The sequence below is a fragment of the Mauremys reevesii genome, linkage group 1 (assembly GCF_016161935.1).
Source record: "Mauremys reevesii isolate NIE-2019 linkage group 1, ASM1616193v1, whole genome shotgun sequence".
In the NCBI taxonomy this organism is placed as follows: Eukaryota; Metazoa; Chordata; order Testudines; family Geoemydidae; genus Mauremys; species Mauremys reevesii.
Genome location: NC_052623.1, coordinates 98310288 through 98332074, shown reverse-complemented (window position 1 = coordinate 98332074; position 21787 = coordinate 98310288). Strand labels below are relative to the sequence as shown.

At 39.9% G+C, this 21787-nt stretch overlaps 1 protein-coding gene across 10 annotated transcripts in view; it reads right to left on the bottom strand.

The window, feature by feature from the left end:
- Positions 1-21787, bottom strand: part of GPC6 (glypican 6) — a 1136844-nt gene that overhangs the window by 856797 nt on the left and 258260 nt on the right. Inside the window, exon 1 of one of the 10 annotated variants that reach the window (XM_039518910.1) lies at positions 11270-11424. The exons of the other annotated variants lie outside the window; for them this stretch is intronic. Within the exon in view, the coding sequence (XP_039374844.1) occupies positions 11270-11339 (70 nt within the window). The 5' untranslated portion in view covers positions 11340-11424. Of the gene's footprint in view, positions 1-11269; positions 11425-21787 lie in introns of those variants that run through there. 10 annotated transcript variants of the gene reach the window in all.

The following is a 21787-nucleotide window of genomic DNA, read 5'->3' as shown; positions in this document are numbered from 1 at the left end:
CTCGAGATCAACACCGCCACATGGGAAACCCTCGCACTGAACCGTCCAGCATGGCGCAGCCTCAATCACACAGGCAGTAATACCTCTGAGGCTGAAAGAAAGCGTGAGCTGCGCAAGTCCAGAGCTGCCCGCACATCATTGACAGTGCCATCACATGTCTGCCCGACGTGTGACAGGACGTTCCACGCCCGAATCGGACTGATCAGTCATCTTCGGATGCACAGAGTCCAGTCATCAAACGAATGAGTTGTTGAGGTCTTCATCGACAAAGATGGACGAACATCTGTATTTATTCTTAAGCTCTGACTTACATGCACCATCCATGTACATCCAAAATACTGGCAGATATGTCAACATCAAACAATGTGTAAATCTGTGCCTGCATCTGGGCCCTATGCTGAAGAAGAGGTGCCTATGCAGCAACAGTATTAGGCATAATCAATGCCATGGCAACTCCTCTGATTAATCTATTTTCTGTGGTGAGCAAGTGACTATTGCCACATAGGAAGATCCAGGATATCACAGCCAAGTGAACCCTCAATGTTGAAATTTAACTTGCCCCTGAACAGGGCCGCCCAGAGGGGGGGGGCAAGAGGGGCAATTTGCCCCAGGCCCCGAGCCCCACAGGGGCCCCCACGAGAGTTTTTCGGGGCCCCTGGAGCAGGGTCCCTCACTCGCTCTGGGGGGCCTGGAAAACTCTTGTGGGGCAGGGCGCAGGAGCTTCTTCGCTCCCGGTCTTCGCCGGTGGGGGGGGGTCCTTCCGCCCCGGAAGGACCCCCCGCTGGCGAATTACCGCCGAAGATGGAGCGGGACCCACCGCCGAAGGTCAGCTTGGTCTTCAGCGGTAATTCGGCGGCAGGAGGGCCCTTCCGTTCCGGGACCCGCCGCCGAAGTGCCCTGAAGACCCGCGGCGGGGGCCCCCCGCCGCAGAATTACCACCGAAGACCGGGCTGCACTTCGGCGGCGGGTCCCGCTTCGGCAGTAATTCGGCGGCGGGGGGGTCCCCGCCGCGGGTCTTCGGGGAACTTCAGCGGCGGGTCCCGGAACAGAAGGGCCCCCCGCCGCCGAAGACCCCGGGCCCCCGGAATCCTCTGGGCGGCCCTGCCCCTGAAATCCATAAAATATAGAGATAATACAGTATTTGCTTTTTTAACAAATGGTGTGAATGGGGCAGCACAAATTACTTACATATGTGTGGCAATAAAGTGAGCCAGCATTTGGCATAACTAGCTAAAAGTCTACAAGCAATCGTCAGGCAAAACTCAATGACTTGAAAAAGGAGTTTTGCTGATTAAGGACTAAAATAAGAACTTCAATATTTGCTCAAATGAGTTAAGGATTTTCATAACCTATGTCATTCAGAATTCTCTCCTAGAGCACTGTGAAGCCGGATTATTTTAGATTTATATCTTGAACAAATGCTTGACTTTGTTACTCAAATATTCCTGTGAAAACCACAAAAATTTTCTCTATCTTAATATACTGCAAGAGTATTTTTCACTCTTGTCCATCAAAATCCCTGGCACAGTGTAGTGATCACAAGGTGCTTAAAAAGAAAGAAAAAACAAAAAACAACTAGTTGTAATGTGTTAAAAGGAAAAAATGCTGCTTAAACCTGCAATCTGGAATCTCTAGTCTGGATTTATGAATTGTTCAGCAATACAGTTAATTTTACTCAGATGTGGACCATGACATTGCTTGTGATAAAGAAAAGAATTACACTTTGAAAAAAATAAAGGCAACATGGCTTACCATTAAATTCTGCCATTCCACTCTGAGAATATCAGCTGTGTGCACACATATATGTATATTCCTGTTACAGTTAAATATACTAATTACTTACAAAACAACTTTTTGTTACTAGGAAACACAGAACACAGTGACAAAGGGCACAGGTGGTAATGAAAGAAGTACCTCTGATCACAAATGACTAATACCAGAGTTGCCCAAGTAACCAGATAATCTGCTAAAAATGTATGCTTTGACATTCACTTATCAATGCTTCTAAAATGCAGCTCTTATCATGCCTGCATAACAAATTTCAATTTCCTATAAATAATGAATATGCAGATTCCTCCATTATTTGTAGGTCTCATTTATTTCTTTTTTTAAGCTGAATGCATCCAGGAAAAAAAAAAACTTGCTGTGGATAGATTTGTATTCCTGAAAGGGTTAGATAGTAGCTTCACCATCCTGTCCTTTTTTTTTTTTTTTTAATTAAAGCTTCCCACCTCCATCTCTGGAGCTATGGTTAATATTTTCCCCTTTAGATTCAAGGTCTGGGAGAATCTTTTTAGTCATTTCTCTCTTCTCCCCTTAAATTGTTTTTTCTACTTTCTTGACAGCATGCCTTCTTCATCCGCATTTTGCCACACTGACTGTGATATTTAAAGATACATTGAGATTATTATTTATTAGAGAGCCAAGGCATGTTTCAGTTTCACATATATATATATAGAGCTAGGAAATCCCAGAAATTGTCAGCACCTTATTGGACCTGATTTTTTCCAGTGCTTTGCCGCTTGTGTAGTTCATTTACATCTCTGAAGTGAGTGGAAATGGATATAAAAAGCTACTATTTCGATTTAGTGAAGTTTGACACTTATTTTGCACAAATGTAAATGGCCACACAGGCTGAAAGGCAGTGAACCATCAGGGCCTACTTTATTTGGATTGATCAGAAAGAGTTTACTTTTTTTACCCTCACCCTCTGAAACTCTGACTCAAACTAAGGTCAAAAGGGACCATCGTAACCAAACTGGCTGTGGAGAACATCTGTACCATTTTCATCTACAAAGGCATGCAATGTCATTTGGGAGTAAGTCACTTCTGATACATTAAAATAAAAAATCAATTTATCAATCTGCTGAATACTTTAGATAGGACTCAGTTCAAAATGTGCAACAAGTGTAACAGATCTCATTGGAAATGAACATATCCATTATGGAGTTTGTCTGGAAATATATCTGAAAACCCAGTAAAAGAGGGATTTTTTTTGAAGAAATCTGCCAATATCAACAGTATTGATTGTCTAATAGTAAGTAAGAGACAAAAGGTGATTCCCAATAACCAGCATTTAATGTCAAATTTTAGGGGATAGGATGAATATCTACTACAGACTCTGTATAACACTACACAATTACAGCAGAAAGAATAGTAATCCTGCTGTGATAATCAGAATATTTCCATCTAAAAGCATGTTAGCAATTACTTAAAAGTAGTATTCAAAAGAACCCTATGTAATGAATAGATGTTTTTTTGACTCCTGAGCCTCATGTCTCACAAAAGGTTATTGTTTGAGAACACTTTAAAACATTACATTTTTTAAGTAAAATGCTTTCATTAACATTTTCACAAGAATGTATGGTACCTGTCAGTAATATTTTTAATAGGAGCTATTCATTTCTATTTTATCGTTGATCGGTCATCACTACAAAATAAAAAAAGTCATGTAGATTTAAGTCATCTGGTAGCTATATCATCAACGTTTTGAAAAGAGCAGTGGTATTCAGCCTATAAAAATAATGTACTGAAATGCTTTAGAATAATTTATCAATTAATAAAACATTGTACAATCTTTTCTAAAAAACCTCACACCAATAGCAACATATTTTTAAAGCAATGTTAGAAGTGGTATCTGCATTGAACTGTACAGCTTCTGCTAAGAAACCTGAGACAACTCCTGAAATCTTTACTCTCTGCCATATCCTGCCATTCTTACACTGAAAAAGTCTTGTATTCTTTAAATAAATAGCCCTATTGAACTCAGCTAGTCAGTGAAACTTTTCATTGAATAAAAGTACTACCCATTATCTGTAAGGGTGGCCAAACCTGATCCTCCTCAGTCCTTTTTTTTCCACTGAACTCAACAGGAGCTCATCCAAATAAAGATGGAAGAAAAAACAAACAAACAGGTTAAGCCATATTCTCTTCAATGAAAATGGAGAGAAATCAACAGGGTGCAGCATTATGTAGGATCAGATCTTTGGTGTTTGACCTGTTTCTCATAGAGGCCATTACGAATCTTTCCCCTGACTTTGGGTTCTGATCTGGCTTTTAATTAAGTTCTCAGGATTTCTGCCCACCATTGCCTTCCCATCCACCCCTTTCCTAGTTCCTGGAATTAATCAAAGACACTTTGAATAATTAATAAGCTAACATTGTTTGTTAGAACTTTATCTTCCAAAAAATGATGCAATATAAAATGCTTGCTGTTTACTTTTTAGTTAAGCTGCTGACACTTAACCAGAAAACTTTCTGAAATGTTCAGATAGGCATGTAGCTTACATTTTCTTTTCAAACCTATCATTCGTTGTTGTCATTTCTATTGCTTCCCCTTTAAGAGACTGGTCAAAAACAACAGTCTGAAAACAAAAATTTCTACTTTCCACCCAGTTGTGCATGCTTGGCAGACTCGACAGTGGGCTCCAGACTGGTCTACTTTAATTAGCAAAACTGTTCTTTCCTGTTTTGCTTGGAAGCATGAGAGCCTGATGAAATAGTTGAAAATGTGTTATCAGCCAAACCAGAGAGGAACTTTGAGAAAAGGCCTGCCAGCCGAGTGCCCAGCCAACTGACAAGAAGACTGAGATCAACAGAAAGGGGTCAATTCTCTTTTCCTACTCTTGGCACAAAAGTGGCTTTAACTTGCTCAGGGTTGTTCTAACTTGCTCTGGACTACCAGTTGTCCCCAGTGGCTCTTTTGCCCAGTAGGCACATGTAGCTGGAGTAGACTGTCTTCTTGCTATGCTCTCCCTTCCCATTACATACCCAGTGGCTGCCAAAGAGAGCAAAATAGAAGCATTCCACCAACTCCAAGCCACCTCAAGAACCCTTTTGCTCAGAGGGAAAGTCTCCAGGGACCATTACTTCCCCTCTGTCTCACTGCAGTGGCATAAAAAGGATATAAGCAAAATGAAGACTTGGGTACGCAATTTCTCATCTGGCACTTGCAAATAATCAGAGCGTGGCTATGTGTACAGAGCTGCAGTGGCACAGGTGTACCAACACAGCTGCACAGCTATAGCACATCTGGTCAAGATGCTTTATGCTGATGGGAAAGAGCTTTCCCGTCAACATAATAAAACCATCTCCGAGAGCAGCAGAAGCTAAGTCGGAGGGAGAAGCTCTCCCGCCACCATAGTGCTGTCCACATAAGTGTTTATGTCGGTGTAACTTATGTTGCTCAGAGGGGTGGTTTGTTCCCTAAGCGACATAAGTTATGCCGACATAGGCTCTGGCTACACTACAGCCTAAGCTAAAATTCTGGAAAAATTGACTGGAAAAAAGCTAATGTAGTGCCCATCTTTAAAAAAGGGAAGAAGGAAGATCCAGGGAACTACAGGCCAGTCAGTCTCACCTCAGTCCCTGGAAAAATCATGGAACAGGTCCTCAAGGAATCAATTCTGAACCACTTAAAGGAGGGGAAAGTGATCAGGAACAGTCAGCATGGATTCACCAAGGGCAAATCATGCCTGACTAACCTAATTGCCTTCTATGATGAGATAACCGGCTCTGTGGATGAGGGGAAAGCAGTGGATGTGCTATTTCTGGACTTTAGCAAAGCTTTTGATACAGTCTCCCACAGTATTCTTGCCAGCAAGTTAAAGAAGTATGGGCTGGATGAATGGACGGTAAGGTGGATAGAAAACTGGCTAGATGGTCGGGCTCAACGGGTAGTGATCAATGGTTCCATGTCTAGTTGGCAGCCGGTATCAAGTGGAGTGCCCCAAGGGTCAGTGCTGGGGCCGGTTTTGTTCAATATCTTCATTAACGATCTGGAGGATGGTGTGGACTGCACCCTTAGCAAGTTTGCAGATGACACTAAACTGGGAGGAGTGGTTGATACACTGGAGGGTAGGGATAGGATACAGAGGGACCTAGACAAATTAGAGGATTGGGCCAAAAGAAATATGATGAGGTTCAACAAGGACAAGTGCAGAGTCCTGCACTTCGGACAGAAGAATCCCATGCACTGCTACAGACTAGGGACCGAATGGCTGGGCAACAGTTCTGCAGAAAAGGACCTAAGGGTTACGGTGGACGAAAAGCTGAATATAAGTCAACAGTGTGCCCTTGTTGCCAAGAAGGCTAATGGCATTTTGGGTTGTATAAGTAGGAGCATTTCCAGCAGATCGAGGGATGTGATCATTCCCCTCTACTCAGCACTGGTGAGGCCTCATTTGGAGTACTGTGTCCAGTTTTGGGCCCCACACTACAAGAAGGATGTGGATAAATTGGAGAGAGTCCAGCGGAGGGCAACAAAAATGATTAGGGGGCTGGAGCACATGACTTATGAGGAGTGGCTGAGGGAACTGAGATTGTTTAGCCTGCAGAAGAGAAGAATGAAGGGGGATTTGATAGCTGCTTTCAACTACCTGAAAGGGGGTTCCAAAGAGGATGGATCTAGACTGTTCTCAGTGGTAGAAGATGACAGAACAAGGAGTAATGGTCTCAAGTTGCAGAGGGGGAGGTTTAGGTTGGACATTAGGAAAAACTTTTTCACTAGTAGGGTGGTGAAGAACTAGAATGGGTTACCTAGGGAGGTGGTGGAATCTCCTTCCTTAGAGGTTTTTAAGGTCAGGCTTGACAAAGCCCTGGCTGGGATGATTTAGTTGGGTTTGGTCCTGCTTTGAGCAGGGGGTTGGACTAGATGACCTCCTGAGGTCCCTTCCAACCCTGAGATTCTATGAATCTATGATTCAGTATGAATTCTAACTTGTTAAATTGGTTGTCAGCCTTCATAAACTCTGGTGTCAATGATGCAGACAGAGAGGGGGGTACTCCTAGCAAAATGACTTGAATGATGTATGAATAGCACACTTAGCCTACAGATTCATGTTACAGACATATGTTACCTACATACCATTTCCATTAGGAGATCACTCACACAATACTGTACACCTCTTAAATTAATTCCATACTTCTGACTGCCATTCTGGTGTCCTTCCCTCTGACTATGTTGTCTTGTGCCATCACAAGGTGTCACCCGCAACTCCTGTCTGCACATAAATCTCAGAACAAAATTTCTGCATAACTAGTAAATTCAGTTTTAAAATTTTATTGAAAATGTCATTAATGTAGCTTTTAATTTAGGCCATTGTATGCTACCACTAAAAAAAGAAAAAAAGTGCTTCTGCTCCTTTCAAGAACAGTCTTCAATGCTCAACTACAAATACACAATTCTAAAAACTGTTGAGGGTTCCCCACTTCTTTATACAGAGAAATTCCAATGTCCTTGGGACTTGACATTATTTCTCTCTCTCTCTATCTATCATTTTTTCCTCCTTTCTAATTCATTTAGTTTTGCCATAGTACAGGATGTGTCACTGTCACAACAAGAGCAATTGTGATGTCACAAACACTTTACTTTTGAACCAGCAAATAGATCAGACAATAACACCAGGGTGGTCAGAAAGGAGAAAAAAAAAAGATCTGTTTAGACCCAAGCATTTTAGAATCCAGTAGTGAATGGAAAAGGAAATCCTGGTACTTGTATGGAATTTAGTGACCGATGCTTAAAAATTTGTCCAGCAGAAGAAAAATTGCAACAACATAAGAATGAAGTTGATTGTTACATTAAAATAAAGAGAAATTATAACTTTGCAACAGAAGATAGAAGAAAAAAAAAGAGTCTGATCGGATTAAAATAATCTTGTTACTCTAAATGGAACAAGAGACAAAATGTTGCAGTGCTTTGCGGCTTGAGCTTATTGATTTCCATGCAAAGGCTCAAACAGTGGGAACCTCATGGACCTTGGAATCATTGAAGGTATTTATAGAAAGCATCTGTTCACAAATTACCTTAAATGATTTATGTTCAAAATCTCATTGCGTTAAAATTGGAGATTGGTCATGGGTCTTTCCAAAAGTTTTTTGCTTAGACTGAGGTTAACTAATGCTAGGTGCAATGGTGATTTTGCTTGGACACAATTCTCTCTTTGTATTCATACTAAAGATGGGCTTAAGTCACAGAAGTCAGATAAAAATCTGACTATTGAACATCCCCCCCAAAACCTCAGGTCTGTTTGAATCTAGGGTAATGATTTTGATTCATCTCATTATACAGATAGGGTCTAGCCATTCAATATGGATCCAAATCCAAATTGATTGAAATTCAAAATGCCCTGAAAGTTAGGGGACTTAGTTCTGACCAAGCTGTAATTTACACCATGGAGGAATGAGATTTAAATCATCAGGTGACTGGTTTATTGTGGTTCCTGCACAACTATTCTACAGGGTCATATCACTGGTTTGAAAAACACACCATTGTAATCATAATACAGTTCCACAGCTGCACCTTACAGATCATCTTTTCCAAGCAATTTACTTTGTTTCTTTCCAGGGTTTTGGGTTACGTCATTTTTGTTATGGCAACTAATCAGTATTAGGTGTAGTCTGCTAATGGAGTTGATTAAGAGTAAATACCCTAAAATACAATAAAAGCAGAGTGGACTGAATGCGACACAAAATGTATCTATAAATTCGTTACCACATGCATCCTGACAGCACTTTTAGATATTTGTTAAGGGAACATAAACAAAGAAAGCATCTTTCTTGTTCTAAATACTCACAGCATAAAAAATGATGCTCCCAGACTCTCTTATTAGTAATATCATGCATTATACAACAACACTGCTTGTTCAAACTGTTTTTCTGATAAGAAATGCTGCATTTTAAAAAGCAACTTCTATTTTAATATTTAATACCTTAGCATATCTAGATCTCCAAAAGTAGCAAGCTATTTAGGCAAGAAGTGCACTTCATGTAATGTTAAAAGCATTTCTGGCATTTTATGCTATCTGCTTTTTAATGACTGTATTTTCCTAACATTAAAAATGAATTAATCTCTTTCCCTAAGTAGTCTGCTGAACACTTAAAAAGTAAATCTGATGGGTTTACTCATACCTTGCATTCACTGTAGAGACCTGCACATCAGTTTGTGTTTCATGGTTTTGCAAGGAAAGTGAGTTTACTTTGAAATTCAATATCTCCTAAGATCAACCACAGTAACATCTGAGCGCCAAGGGGAAACTATTCACTTGTTTCCTTTGAATTTTATTAAACCAGAGTATAGTATACTGAGTGACACACCAGCCATGCTGAAATTTTGAGTATCAGAGATGGGGGCCATGTCAGACCCCAGATTTATGAATGGCACTGTAGTTGGGCATGAAAGCAGAGGGGGAAACCCTCAAAGTCCATGTAAGAACAGTAACACTGCATCTGAGTTTAGATTTTTGGCCAGTTTTTAACCTATACCCTAACCTAAATTAGTCCATCCTCAATCTGACCAACTTTTCCTGCTCCTCTCTCTGTTTATAATAGTGCCCCGCCCCCGCCCCTCCCGCTTCTGTGAGGTTTGCAAAGTCCATCACAAAAACACCCATTGCAACAGCAATTCTGTTGCAGAGCTGGGAATAGAATCTCAGTATTTTACTCCATTGTCCTTTACTTTAACCATCATGCCATGATTTTCCTGATCTTGGAGTGATTTTTTCAACGAGAAGTGTTTCAGGCTGGCTGCAATATTCTGTAAAATAGCACTCAATTTTAACTTGAGAAAGTTTCTATTATTTATCAGGGGTTCTTTTCCCCCAAAGTATTGGATTAAAACAATTATGTATTTCAGATGTCTGTGATTTTGCCATATTCACTCTGCCCATAGCTAGATATAAACAGCTCTGTGCAGCTCTGGCAATTAAAAAGAGTTTAATTTGGGTAAAGAGACCTAAGAAAACAGTCTTCCACAAAACTAATAAACAAGAATAAGGACGGTGTGACAAAGTTCCTCATCTACCTTGGTGGGTCCTGCGCTTATTAGCAGATTTGCTCACCTCAGTGATCTTCCCCACAGTCTGGGTCAACTCCTCCTGTGTCTGATCAGGAGTTGGGAGGTTTGGGGGGAACCCAGGCCCGCCCTCTACTCTGGGTTCCAGCCCAGGGCCCTGTGGATTGCAGCTGTCTATAGTGCCTCCTGTAACAGCTGCATTACAGCTACAATTCCCTGAGCTACTTCCCCATGGCCTCCTCCAAACACCTTCTTTATCCTCACCACAGGACCTTCCTCCTGGTGTCTGATAACGCTTGTACACAGCTAGATATAGAAAATTTTGCTAATTAAGCAATGGGACAAACCAGTTACTATTAGCACCAAGGGGATTGTGTTTTCCAATCCTCAAGCCAGAATTATGGCACTGAAACAGCTAGAAAAGATGGACAAAAGGTATGTGGCCACACCCTCTTATACCAATGAGCATGCAAAGCCCATAGACAGAGCCCTGCTACAGAGATAATTAAATATATTTTAACAACTACATAACAAATCAAACAAGACTTTGGTTGCACCCTTCTCAGCTGGGACCACACAAGATCATGCTACATGCCATTAGTTTGAATAAAAGCAATAAGAGACAATTAATTCTCTCTCCTGATCCTATAACCACCTCATTTTTCCTCATGATAGTATCTCCAATAAGACCCCACTCAAGTGACCTTAGAATATTTAATTGTCCTATAAGTTTCTTAATCCTAGTAATGTAGCAACCCCCTATTCCATAAACTGCTTGCACCCTTTATAAATGGCTTTTTTGGATACTCTTCCATTAGGGAACCAAAAAAACAAAACCATATCAGTAAATGGAATACAATGATATCCCCCAATGAATAGAAACCACCAGCTGAAATATCTTTGCATAAAAAGTGTTGCAACAATTATGAATAAAATACAGATTAGTAAAAATCAGACTATGTACACATCAAATTCATAAAGCAGAAACAAGGCTTAAATGTGTTGCACAAATGGTTCACTATTGAACAAAACCAGCTCTCGCTTCCAGCCTTCTCTTCTCCAATGAATACTAGGTGGTTAAACAAGGTTGCAAGTGGCCTATTCATAAATTTAGAAGGGGCAGTCACTATACCTAGGCACCACGCATTGCATTCACTTTTTGAGGATCACATATAACATAGAATAACATTTATAACAATTTGCTATTCAGTAAGTTCTTTCCCTTAAAAAAAATTATTATTTTTTTTTATAAGAGATTCTCTGTCTGGAAGATCTGCTATGAAGCATCAAGGAGATTTAAATAACCATTAATAAGGGACACATCTTAAGAAATTCAGAAGAACGGTGGCAGCTTAATTCTGCAGCTCAAAAAAGCAAGCCAATATGTGAACACTATTCTGAAGATTATCTTGATTACTGGAACTTTTGATGGATTTCGATATGGTCCCCAAATGACCCTCACCTCAGGACAGGACTTACCTTTTGACTCCTCCAACATCAGGGTCTCCTGCATGATGTGATCAAGCAGCCTACTCCCATAATCTTGCATTGGGTTGAACCATCCTGAGGAAAACCAGCTCCCCAGTCCAATGAAGTCTTTTCCAGCAGGCGAGCAGCACCCCCCTCTTCTGGTGTAATAAAAGCCACTGACAGTACCTGCTGATGAACAGCCAACTTGTAGCTTACATCCCAGAGAAACTCTCAGCACTGTGAAATACCACAGGATGCTCATTTTCTTGTAGCTCTCTGCACAAGTTTTTCAGGTCTGGAAGAGAACAGACCTCCTCTAATAGTGATCCTCTGACCAAATGTATGCTGGTATTGCTCAGACAGGTTCTCAGGGCACTTTGAAGTCAGTAACCTACCTTCCATGAGATGGAACACTAACCCTTTCTATTATTATCCTTCTCTTTGTTGTTTCCAGATTTGATTGCTATGAGATGCTCTATGTGGAACTACTACTGAAGCTAACTTTGAAAATTAAGCTAATGCAGAACATGATGGGTTACTTGCTGAAAGAATCATTTCAAACACTTGTCCACCACAGACAGCACTGGTTAGAAGTATCTTTCTTGGTGCAATTCAAAGCATTAAATTTTAATTTCTAAGGCCTCGTCTACACTGGGTGGGGGGTCAAACTAAGGTATGCAACTTCAGCTACGCGAATAGCGTAGCTGAAGTCGAACTACCTTAGTTCGAGTTACTTACCCGTCCTCACGGCGCGGGATTGACGTCCACGGCTCCCCCGTCGACTCCGCCACCGCCGTTCGCGGTGGTGGAATTCCGGAGTCAACGGGAGCGCGGAGTTCGATATATCGCGTCTAGATGAGACGCGATATATCGAACTTCGAGAATTCGATTGCTACCCGCTGATCCGGCGGGTAGTGAAGACATACCCTAAGATCACATCTCTCTCTGTGCACCATCCTAACAGACAAGATCAGTTGGGGAGCTGTAAACTAAGACTTCAGTGGGGAGCAGAGGTGCTTGGGTCTAGAAGAATTTGCTTCCCCCGCTGCTCTAACTGGGCAGCCCTCATTGACTTTCAGTGAATTCTGAAAGGCCCATTTTTCTCAGGCTTTTCTTTCAGTCAGTGAGATAAATTTATTTGGATCGAGTTCTTTTTCAAGTAATTTTGTCCTTTTTTATTATGTGATGGTGTAATCAAGTAAGTAAGGCCCAAAATTACTGAGGGATGCATACATTTTACAAATCAAAATAAAAAAAATAATGTAGGCTGTAGGTCAGCAAAGTCTTTCCTGACAATGAGGCTGAAGGAGAGTCTCCTCAAGGAAAATGGTCAAAGTCCCATAGAACAAACATGGGACAATTAAAACAAGAATAAAGCACTAGAAAACCTGGCATATGAAACATTCCTGTCCTAACAGGAATAATAGAGCAGCTCCCTCCCTCTTTGTGACTGGTGTGGTGAATGCACTCCCTTTCCAAGAATGGTTGTGGGGCTGAAGGGGTGACAGCCCTCCTTGTCTGCTTGCCTTAAGAGAGACAGCAATAAGATCTTCCAGAACAGCTGGTCAAATATTTTTCTGGCCAGATTTTTTTCAGACAGAGAATGGCTATTTGATAAAATGGAAATTGTTGCGCTCCCCCCACTCCACCCCCCAAAACCCCCATTCATTGAAAATACATGAGCAATTGAAACCCCAAAATTTTTTTCATTTGAATCCCTCATCCAAAAATATATGAAAATGATATATATATTTTGACAGATGGAAAAAAATTTCCAAACAGCTGTGTCTTCTAGTCACTGCTTTCTCAATTGCTTCCCGCCTGTTTTCTGGGGCTATATTACATCCAATCAGAGGCACACTGTGACAGCTCCTGTGCACCTTGCTACTTCTGTCAACTTCACTGTGGACTGTAATGGTGACTGTCTTTCCAGCCTATAGAGCAGAGGTAGTGTAGCAGTGAGAGCCTCGGGTAACAGTTCGTTCCATGGTTGCCTTTATCTCTTCCCTGCTTCTACAGCATGAGCCATGAGCACTTCTAGGGTTACCATAGAGGCTGTGTGCCTGGCCCTCCCTGCTGCAATTCTTCCCTACTGGCAGCACCCCAGCTAAGAGAGAAGAGTAGGTTTATAGATGGAGGAGATTTATTTCCTGGGTAGGAGATAAATGTTTCCTGGCCAGGATACAATCAAGGACATTGTATCTTAAAGTAACTATTTTGAAAACACCTTAATTTATAATCTGAAGTTACCTTTAAAATATGAATATATGTTTCTGTATTATTTACTTAATGGAAGAGAATACATTTTTGTCAAGTCTGCTAAAATTGAAGGAATTTATTCAGCCCAAGCCTGAATCAGTCTGACTAATGCAAAATTTAGAAAGGGACTGAAAAAAATGCCCTTTGCTATGTCTCACGGATACCTTGCATACTTTGAGATCAATGTTTCTTTCAGTATTCATAGAGATAGGCTTTATTCTTAGTTCCCATAGGTGCAGCATTTGGGGAGGGTGGAGGAAGGTAGAAGAGATGTAACAGGCACAGTATTGTTCCATACAGAGATAGCTGGGGAAATGAAGTTTAAAAAGATCTGTTCTTTAACCTTTTCTTCATTCTGCACACCTCAATGCATAGTTGGGGTTATTTTTAGTTCTACGACATTTGCATGTGCAGACAGTTCTCTTCCCTTTACCATTAGCCTTTTATTCTACTTGATCACATAGCTTGTCACTTGGCACTTACCTGTCATTTCCTTGCCCTCATAAGTTTTGATGGGGCTTTAGAGGGGAGGGAAGGTCCTATCATGCCTTTAAAGAATGGAATATAAAACTGATAGTGTTTTCACAACCACATTTATTGCCTATCACTTTAAAGAGAGTGAATTCAGACAAAATGGATAGATATGAGCAAAAACAGAAGTTGTATGCTTCCAAACTGCTCCTGAATCATACCGGGACATGTGCTGTGCGTAGTTTGAAAAGTATAATCTTAATGTACTGGGAAGGGATGATTTTGTTGTTGATGATGAAATTCATATTTTTTATTTGAGTTGGCAACCCTGCTTAGTGTAAAACAAAAACAAATGTAATCTGAACCTCATTATTCTGTCTGCATTCTATATGCCCCACGATATCTGAAGGATTCTTCCAAGTATGATGAGGGACAAAATCCTTGTTAAAGAATACTTTGAATCCCATCCAACAAAGATGATGATAAATCCTCAAACCATATGTCACAACTCCTGAAGGCAAATGAAGGCTTTTACAGCTTTTAAATAATCTTCAGCAATGATAGCGGTTAAGGCAATTTACCCTCCTCCTCCCTTTTTTGTGTCTCACAAACAGGGAGGGGAAGGCTATGCTTTCATTCACCTTGTTTCCAACACCACAGGCATGACCTGAGTGATTGTAAAACAAGTACTAAGACCAACATCAGAGTTACATACAGCCAAAGTAAATCCTCAACCCTTTTACTCCTGAAGCTCATAAATTTTCCAGATTAAATCTGTCACTGAGGCAATCCAATATATGGCCTGTGTTTCTGATTCTACTTCTGGAAATAAACCAGCACATATATAGAGGGGCACATGATACTTATTTGGGGCTAACCTAAAAGATTCCATGCACAGGGAAATAATTCAGGTATCATCAGTGAGGAATCCTTTCAAGATCAGGATTTCATACATTTTTATTCCTATATCCATTTTTATAAAAGAAGATTTGTAGTATGCACTGTAAAGACACAAATGCAAAAATAAAGAGACTCCGTTCTGATCTCAGACCTATATACATGTAGAACCAGAGGATGATGCAACATATTAATTCTGGGAGTCAGCAGCCTCTGCTTAAAACTATAATGGGACATCTCTCTCCAAAGGAGTTGTGTTAGGCTGAAATACATACCTAACAAGCCTGTGCTCAAAAGTCCTGACAAAGATCAGACCGAAAGACAAAGTGGTTAGCCTTTGACACAAGTTCTTCATATAAACTGATTTCCAAATAAGAGGAGAATCCAGGGCACATTTCATTTACACCTGCCGAGGATTCTGCCATTAGTCAATAGGGAACTGTATGCCTACTTATTTGGCAGCCAGTTGAGAAATCCAAAAGCAAAATCCCATATTCAAAGATATAATTTGGTTTTGTGATATTCTTTGGGGGAAAGCTGAGCCTATAAACCAATTAAAGAATTGCATGCATTTGTTCTTGTGGTGCTATTGCGAGATGGAATGCAGTGATAATTATTTAACAAGGAATCCAGACATAAATATAATGAAGAATAGCTTGCACTGGATTAACTGTTTCAGAACACAAAACTAGACTAAATGTATTTTGATGTCCTTCAAAAAGATTGTTAAAGACACTAGATCTACTCTCTATTATACTTTGTGGAAAATCCTAGTACATAAACAAGCATGACTTAGAAAGAATGGACAACACTTCAAAAGCCTCTGTGTGACTGTGATACTGAGCTAGAACTGGTTAAGCAGCCAGCAGGCTTAGGCTATGTCTACATTTTGTTATTAAAACTTTTGTCTCTCAGTGGTGTGAAAAATCACACCCCCGAATGGCAAAAAATTTAACGACGGTGTGGACAGCGCTTTGTCGGTAGGAGCCACGCTCCCAGCAATGAAGCTACCACTCCTCATTGGAGGTGGTTTTATTTTGTTGCTGGGAGAGCTCTTTCCCAGCAATAAAGAGTGGCCACACAGCGCACCTTACAATGGCTCAGCTGCAGCGGCACAGCCTCACCGTTGTAAGGTGCACATTGTAGACATAGTGTAAGTGACCGAAGGGCAACTTTTAATAAAGTAATAGAAAAGTATTGAAATGGTAAACAGGGGCATTTCTTGTAGACAGTTATCATAGCCAGGTTAGATACGCCAGAGTGTTTGAAATACAAACCAGCATTGTAGAGAATTAAAAGTAAATACTAATTTTATTTGCCTGTGTTCACCTGTATCTTGTTAGATGTTAATATCATTATATTATCTTGTAGATGGTAAACTTCTATTCCTTTCTGTTACTATATTCTAATGACTCAGATCAAAAAGGAATGTTAGCAATTAGATGAAATATGGTGTAATAATATCATTGTCTTTATTTCTCTTTGAAGTCTATAGTAAACCGCAAAGAGACTTTGGATGGTTAATAGCCTTATGCTAATCAATTCAACTAATTACCTGTGTATAAACAGGAACAAAGCAACAATGTACATTACCTAGTCTTTGTATTACCTGATGTCAAGAGGCTAACACAGCCTCCCAGAAATCTATCAGAAAACTTTGGGACCTGATCTTTTTTCGTCTCAATTCTGCTTGAACCTTATCGGGAAGTTTCAAGTCAAAAGGCTGAGGACTCCAGGTGTGCCCTGGATTACCCTGCTATTTCTCATGGGGAAAAAATATACAGACTCTGCACATGGACTGCCTATTGAATTAGAACCTATAGAATTGGTTCTGAAAGAACTTTTTGCAACTCAGCAGCTCACCATCTCTACTAAGAAAGTGACCTGAGAACTTTATTCATATCTGTATGTATAATGATCTTTTAACCAGAGTCACTTTTTTCTTTTTAATAAATCTTAGATTAAATAAGAATTGGCTGTAAGCATGTATTTGGGTAAAGTCTGAAATATCCATTGACCTGGTGGGTAATGTGTCTGATCTCTTTGGATTGGTAGAACTTTATATATGGTGAATCATATTTTAAGTAATCCTCACCATATTTGACTTGGCTGTCCAAGTGGGAGCCCAGGGCTCAATTGCTTTAGGGAAGCTGTTTTTTAGTTTCTTGATAACCAGTAAAGCAGGGGTAGGCAACCTATGGCACATGTGCCAAAGGCGGCACGCGAGCTCATTTTCAGTGGCACTCACAGTACCCAAGTCCTGGCCACTGGTCTGAGGGGCTCTGCATTTTAATTTAATTTTAAATGAAGCTTCTTAAACATTTAAAAAACCTTATTTACTTTACATACAACAATAGTTTAGTTAGATATTATAGACTTTTAGAAGAGATGTTCTAAAAACGTTAAAATGTATTACTGGCACGCAAAACCTTAAATCAGAGTGAATAAATGAAGACTCAGTACACTACTTCTGAAAGGTTGCTGACCCCTGCAGTAAAGTATTGCAAAAGCTGTTTTGTTGCTGGCTTGGTGAATCTAATCATTAGAATAAACCAACAGTTTTGGGGATCGTCTACCCCAACCTTTGCAGTTTGCCCTCATTGAGCAATCTCAGTGAGGCCCCACTGGAAACCACAGTCACAGTGACTTAAGAGACCAAGTTCCCAGTTAACACTGAAAGCCAATGGGACCTGGACACTTTTGAAAGTTTTAATCAATACATAGGACTACACCACAGAGGGCCCTGAATTAGTGGCTGGATTTTCAGAAGAGCTCGTGTCCCACTTAGGTACTCACTGAAGTGGCCAGATTTTCCAACAGTGCTCAGCATCCACTGTCTCCCCAAATTCTCTAAAGTGTTCAGCACCCGGTGTTCTCACATGTAGTGTTCTCACGTGACCCTCTGGGTGCTGAGTGACCTGAAAATATGGCTGTTTTCTTTTAGGTGAGATGGGACCTGAACTCTTGAAAATCTGAGTGTAAATGGGGACTTATTTAAGTGATAGGCGTACACAATTTTCTCAGAAAACTTAGAAAGATACAAGGTGAATCTTAAAGTATTACTGACAGAACAAGCTACACAGACAGTTAGGCACCGAAATACTTTAAAAAATCTGGCCCTAAAAGACTTTTATAATATAGGACCTGATTTCCTTCACAGCACTGGCATAATGCAGTGGTGACTCAGTTCATTGAGCTAAAAGCCCTTTATCTGTTACACAAGAGAACTCTTTCGTGCTGACCATGTTTGCACGTGGACTAAAAGGAGGAGTTTTTAAAGTAAAACATCATAGAAATTCTTAGACCACCAGAGGGTCAAAATATATATTCAATAAGAATTCATGACTCTAATATTTGTTAAATGACTAGGCACAAAGCAAAATAGTGATTGAAACCAGTCCACTGAGCAGATGAGCCAACGAAGACGTGACAGGCATTGATATCTGACTGCAACCAAACTCCTGTGAGCTGTGTTCTATATTATCAATGAACTCTATGAAAAGGAAAGAAGATTTGAAACTCAGGCAATTTCTGAGAGGAGAGGAAAAGAGATAAAGGAAGATTGCATTGCATCAGAAAGTCTCAGCATTGCTCTGCAAAAAGATATTACTATCAAACCTCAAGCTTCAATAGAAATATGGGAATTACATTACTGGATCAGACGACTGATCCTGCTAGTTTTCTATCCTGTCTCCAACAGAGTCCAGTTCTAACTGCTTCAAAGGACAGGGCAAAAAACAATTGCAGGAGGCAATGATAGAAAAACCAAGAAACAAGAAATATTTCTTTCTAATCATCACTGGTTAAATGTTGAGTTGCAAGAAGGGATACAAACCCTCATATTTCAGACCATAACCTATGTCTTTTTTTTAAAACAGCCTATATTATAACCCGGAATATTGTTATTATGGAGACCTGAGCAAATTTGTCACATGAACAAGTTTTTTCACCAACAGAAGTGTGAAAAAATAAAACTTTTTGGTCCAAATTTAAAATTCCCCACTGGAAGAAAGAAGGGCTGGAGAGGGAAGGAAGGGAGTGAGAAGCAGTAAAGTAGTAAGAGGCCATAGGTTTGTTCCCCATCAATGCTTTTTAAAAAAAATTAAATACAAACAAACAAAAAATAAAAGTTTCCTTTTAAAAACATGTAATCAAAAGTTGAAATATATCATGGAAAATTTTGAAACAATTTAGTTTTTTTCATGAAGCACCCTTGCCATTTGTCAGCCAGTTCATATTGGTTCATATATATTTTTCAGCTAGTTCATATCCACATTTACGTGTAATTGGCAAGAGAGTCTTGCTGAAAACTATGATTTCTAGGTTAATTTTATTTTGAAGTTTATTTTAACTAGATATTGAAATATTATTGTCACTTAAAAGTTTAACAGTTTCTCCTGTTAAACTCTGACTAGTTGGACAATGTAGTTTTGGAGAAAAAAATAGAGACCAGTTTTGTCAAAAGGATTTTCCTTTTTCACATTTGGTTAAGCAATTTTGAAAATATGACCCTTGCTTAGGTTCAAAACTGTCTGGATTATTTGTGATAATTGCACATGATCCATATTTTGATTTGGGAATAATTACCTTCAGTTTCAGTTCACCTGAGACGTGTCGTCTACACAAGGAGGGCCTATACTCCTAGAAAATATAATTTCTTTGGATTACAGAGTTTAGTTGACTTTTTGGTGTAATAGTTTTTGTTTAAAATAAATCAATTACTTGTTCTTGAACTCAGCTCCATTGTTTGTCTGAGTTATGGTGCTCCCCAAAGGAAGGCAAGGACCTTTATGTGACAAATTATGGAGGTCAGGTTCTTGAACTTGCATCAGCAGCTGGGGGGAGGGATAGCTCAGTGGTTTGCACATTAGCCTACTAAACCCAAGGCTGTGAGTTTGATCCTTGAGGGGGCCACTTAGGGATCTGGGGTAAAAATCACTACTTGGTCCTGCTGGTGAAGGCAGGGGGCTGGATTCAAGGTCCCCTCCAGTTCTAGGAGACTGGTATATCTCCAATTATTCTTTTTATTATAATTATGAATAATTGCTTCTTATCTGATCATTGTTTTACCAGAGTATAATTTTAGTTATTTGGGAATGAAATTGCTTGGCACTCCACAATATCACTTGCTACCCACAGCACGTACAAGAGAAAGTTTTTAGTTTTTAGCATTCAGACCCCCAGAGCTCAGTGTTTAAAAGGTGCAGCTTTAATCTGTAAATGCACAAATGTAAGAATTTCGAAACAGTAACAAAAAGGGCTCTTTTTGACTCATCCATAGGGAGTATGTATATATATTCTCTGGAGACCTCCTGTTTGATTGACAGCATAATTCAAGACATGGGCACTTATCTCTCAAGTCCTACATAGTTTTGGTCCAGTCTGGCTCCGGCGTATGATGTCAGGCAGTACAATATAGTGTTCAACAGTGAACAATGTGATCAGATAGTGATCAATGGGAGTCACATATGCCTAGCCAAGAGCTGAATTTGGCACGTACAATCTAGTCTGTACTCATTTAATTCTTTCTAGAAGTGAGCAAATTCTTCTAATTCTTGTAGTCTATACATTCTGTGATCATAGGAGCCCTTTAGCACTAATAGACTGTTTTCTTCCTCCCTCTTGTTGTACCTTAATCAAAAAAGATTAATTAGAACAACACTGCAGTTGTGGTTTAATTTAGATACACACTTTAAAGCCTGTATTTCTTCTCTAGCATCCTTTCTTCCATTTCAGAGACAGCTGTCAAGTACACACCTGTCCATTTATCCTGACCTGAAGACATAGTGGTGTCTAATCCAAGCTGGAGCAACTGAGAATATAGGCATTCACAACTGTCCAAGTTTGCATATTTATCTTCTGTTATTATCCACAGGTGCGAGTTCCGCTATCAAGACAGACTGAACTAGCTCACTTGTCCTGCAGTAAAATGGAATTAATGGGTACCTTTGTAATCAGAGATTAGTGTGTTACATATGTTTAAAACATTTTGGCACCCGAATAGGGATAGGGCCATCCTGCATTTGAAGACTAATTGTTAACTGAATTTTCCTGGGGTTGCCCATAAGGAATTTAGATTGTGTACTGTTATGACCATGGAACTTTGCAAGCTTTCAGCTCAATTAGGTTGAGTAGGATTCACCCTACTGTTACGGATGAAGAATTGATCCATGCGTTGAGCGAGTATGGGGCAGTAACCAGATTTAAGAGAATACAAAGTACACTGCAGGGTATTGCAATTTATGAATATAGTAAGAAGTGTACATATGAAGATGATAAGAAAAGAATGTGAACAGGTTAAATTGAATGGTAAGTGAAATGTGATTCACATTAGATTGAAAAAAATTCTCGTACTACTCCTAATGACAGTTATCCAATAGGTGACAACTCTAACAGCAGGAGTGATTCCAGAGGGCAGTGCACTTAATACTAACCAGACGTATAATGCAGCACTTACATATTTTTCATACCAGTGTGCTTCTAGAGAGAAGTATACATTGTCCTCCCCTGACATTCACACACATTCTACTACTACATTCACTATTTCCAGTCATAGAAAATGTGGTAAAGTCTACAGAGGGTGTTGCACCTGCCATCAGATAGCCTACAAATTTAAGTGTTTGAGGCAGTTCACCAGAACCCAGTGGGGAGGTAGATATTTGTACTTGAAAGCTGCAAATACAAAAAAAAAACCACAACAAAAAAAACCCTACTAGATGATCCCAAATTGTCTTCCAAGTTAATAGAAAGTTTCTCACCTCCAGCACTGAATGGAGCTTTCAAAGCAGGGAAGTCTGCCACTGCAGATGAGTGTTTGACAGAGCTGGAAAATAAGTATGGTCCTATTTCCAGTAGTGATTAATTGTATGCACAATCTCTAGAGAGCATTCAGAAGTCCAT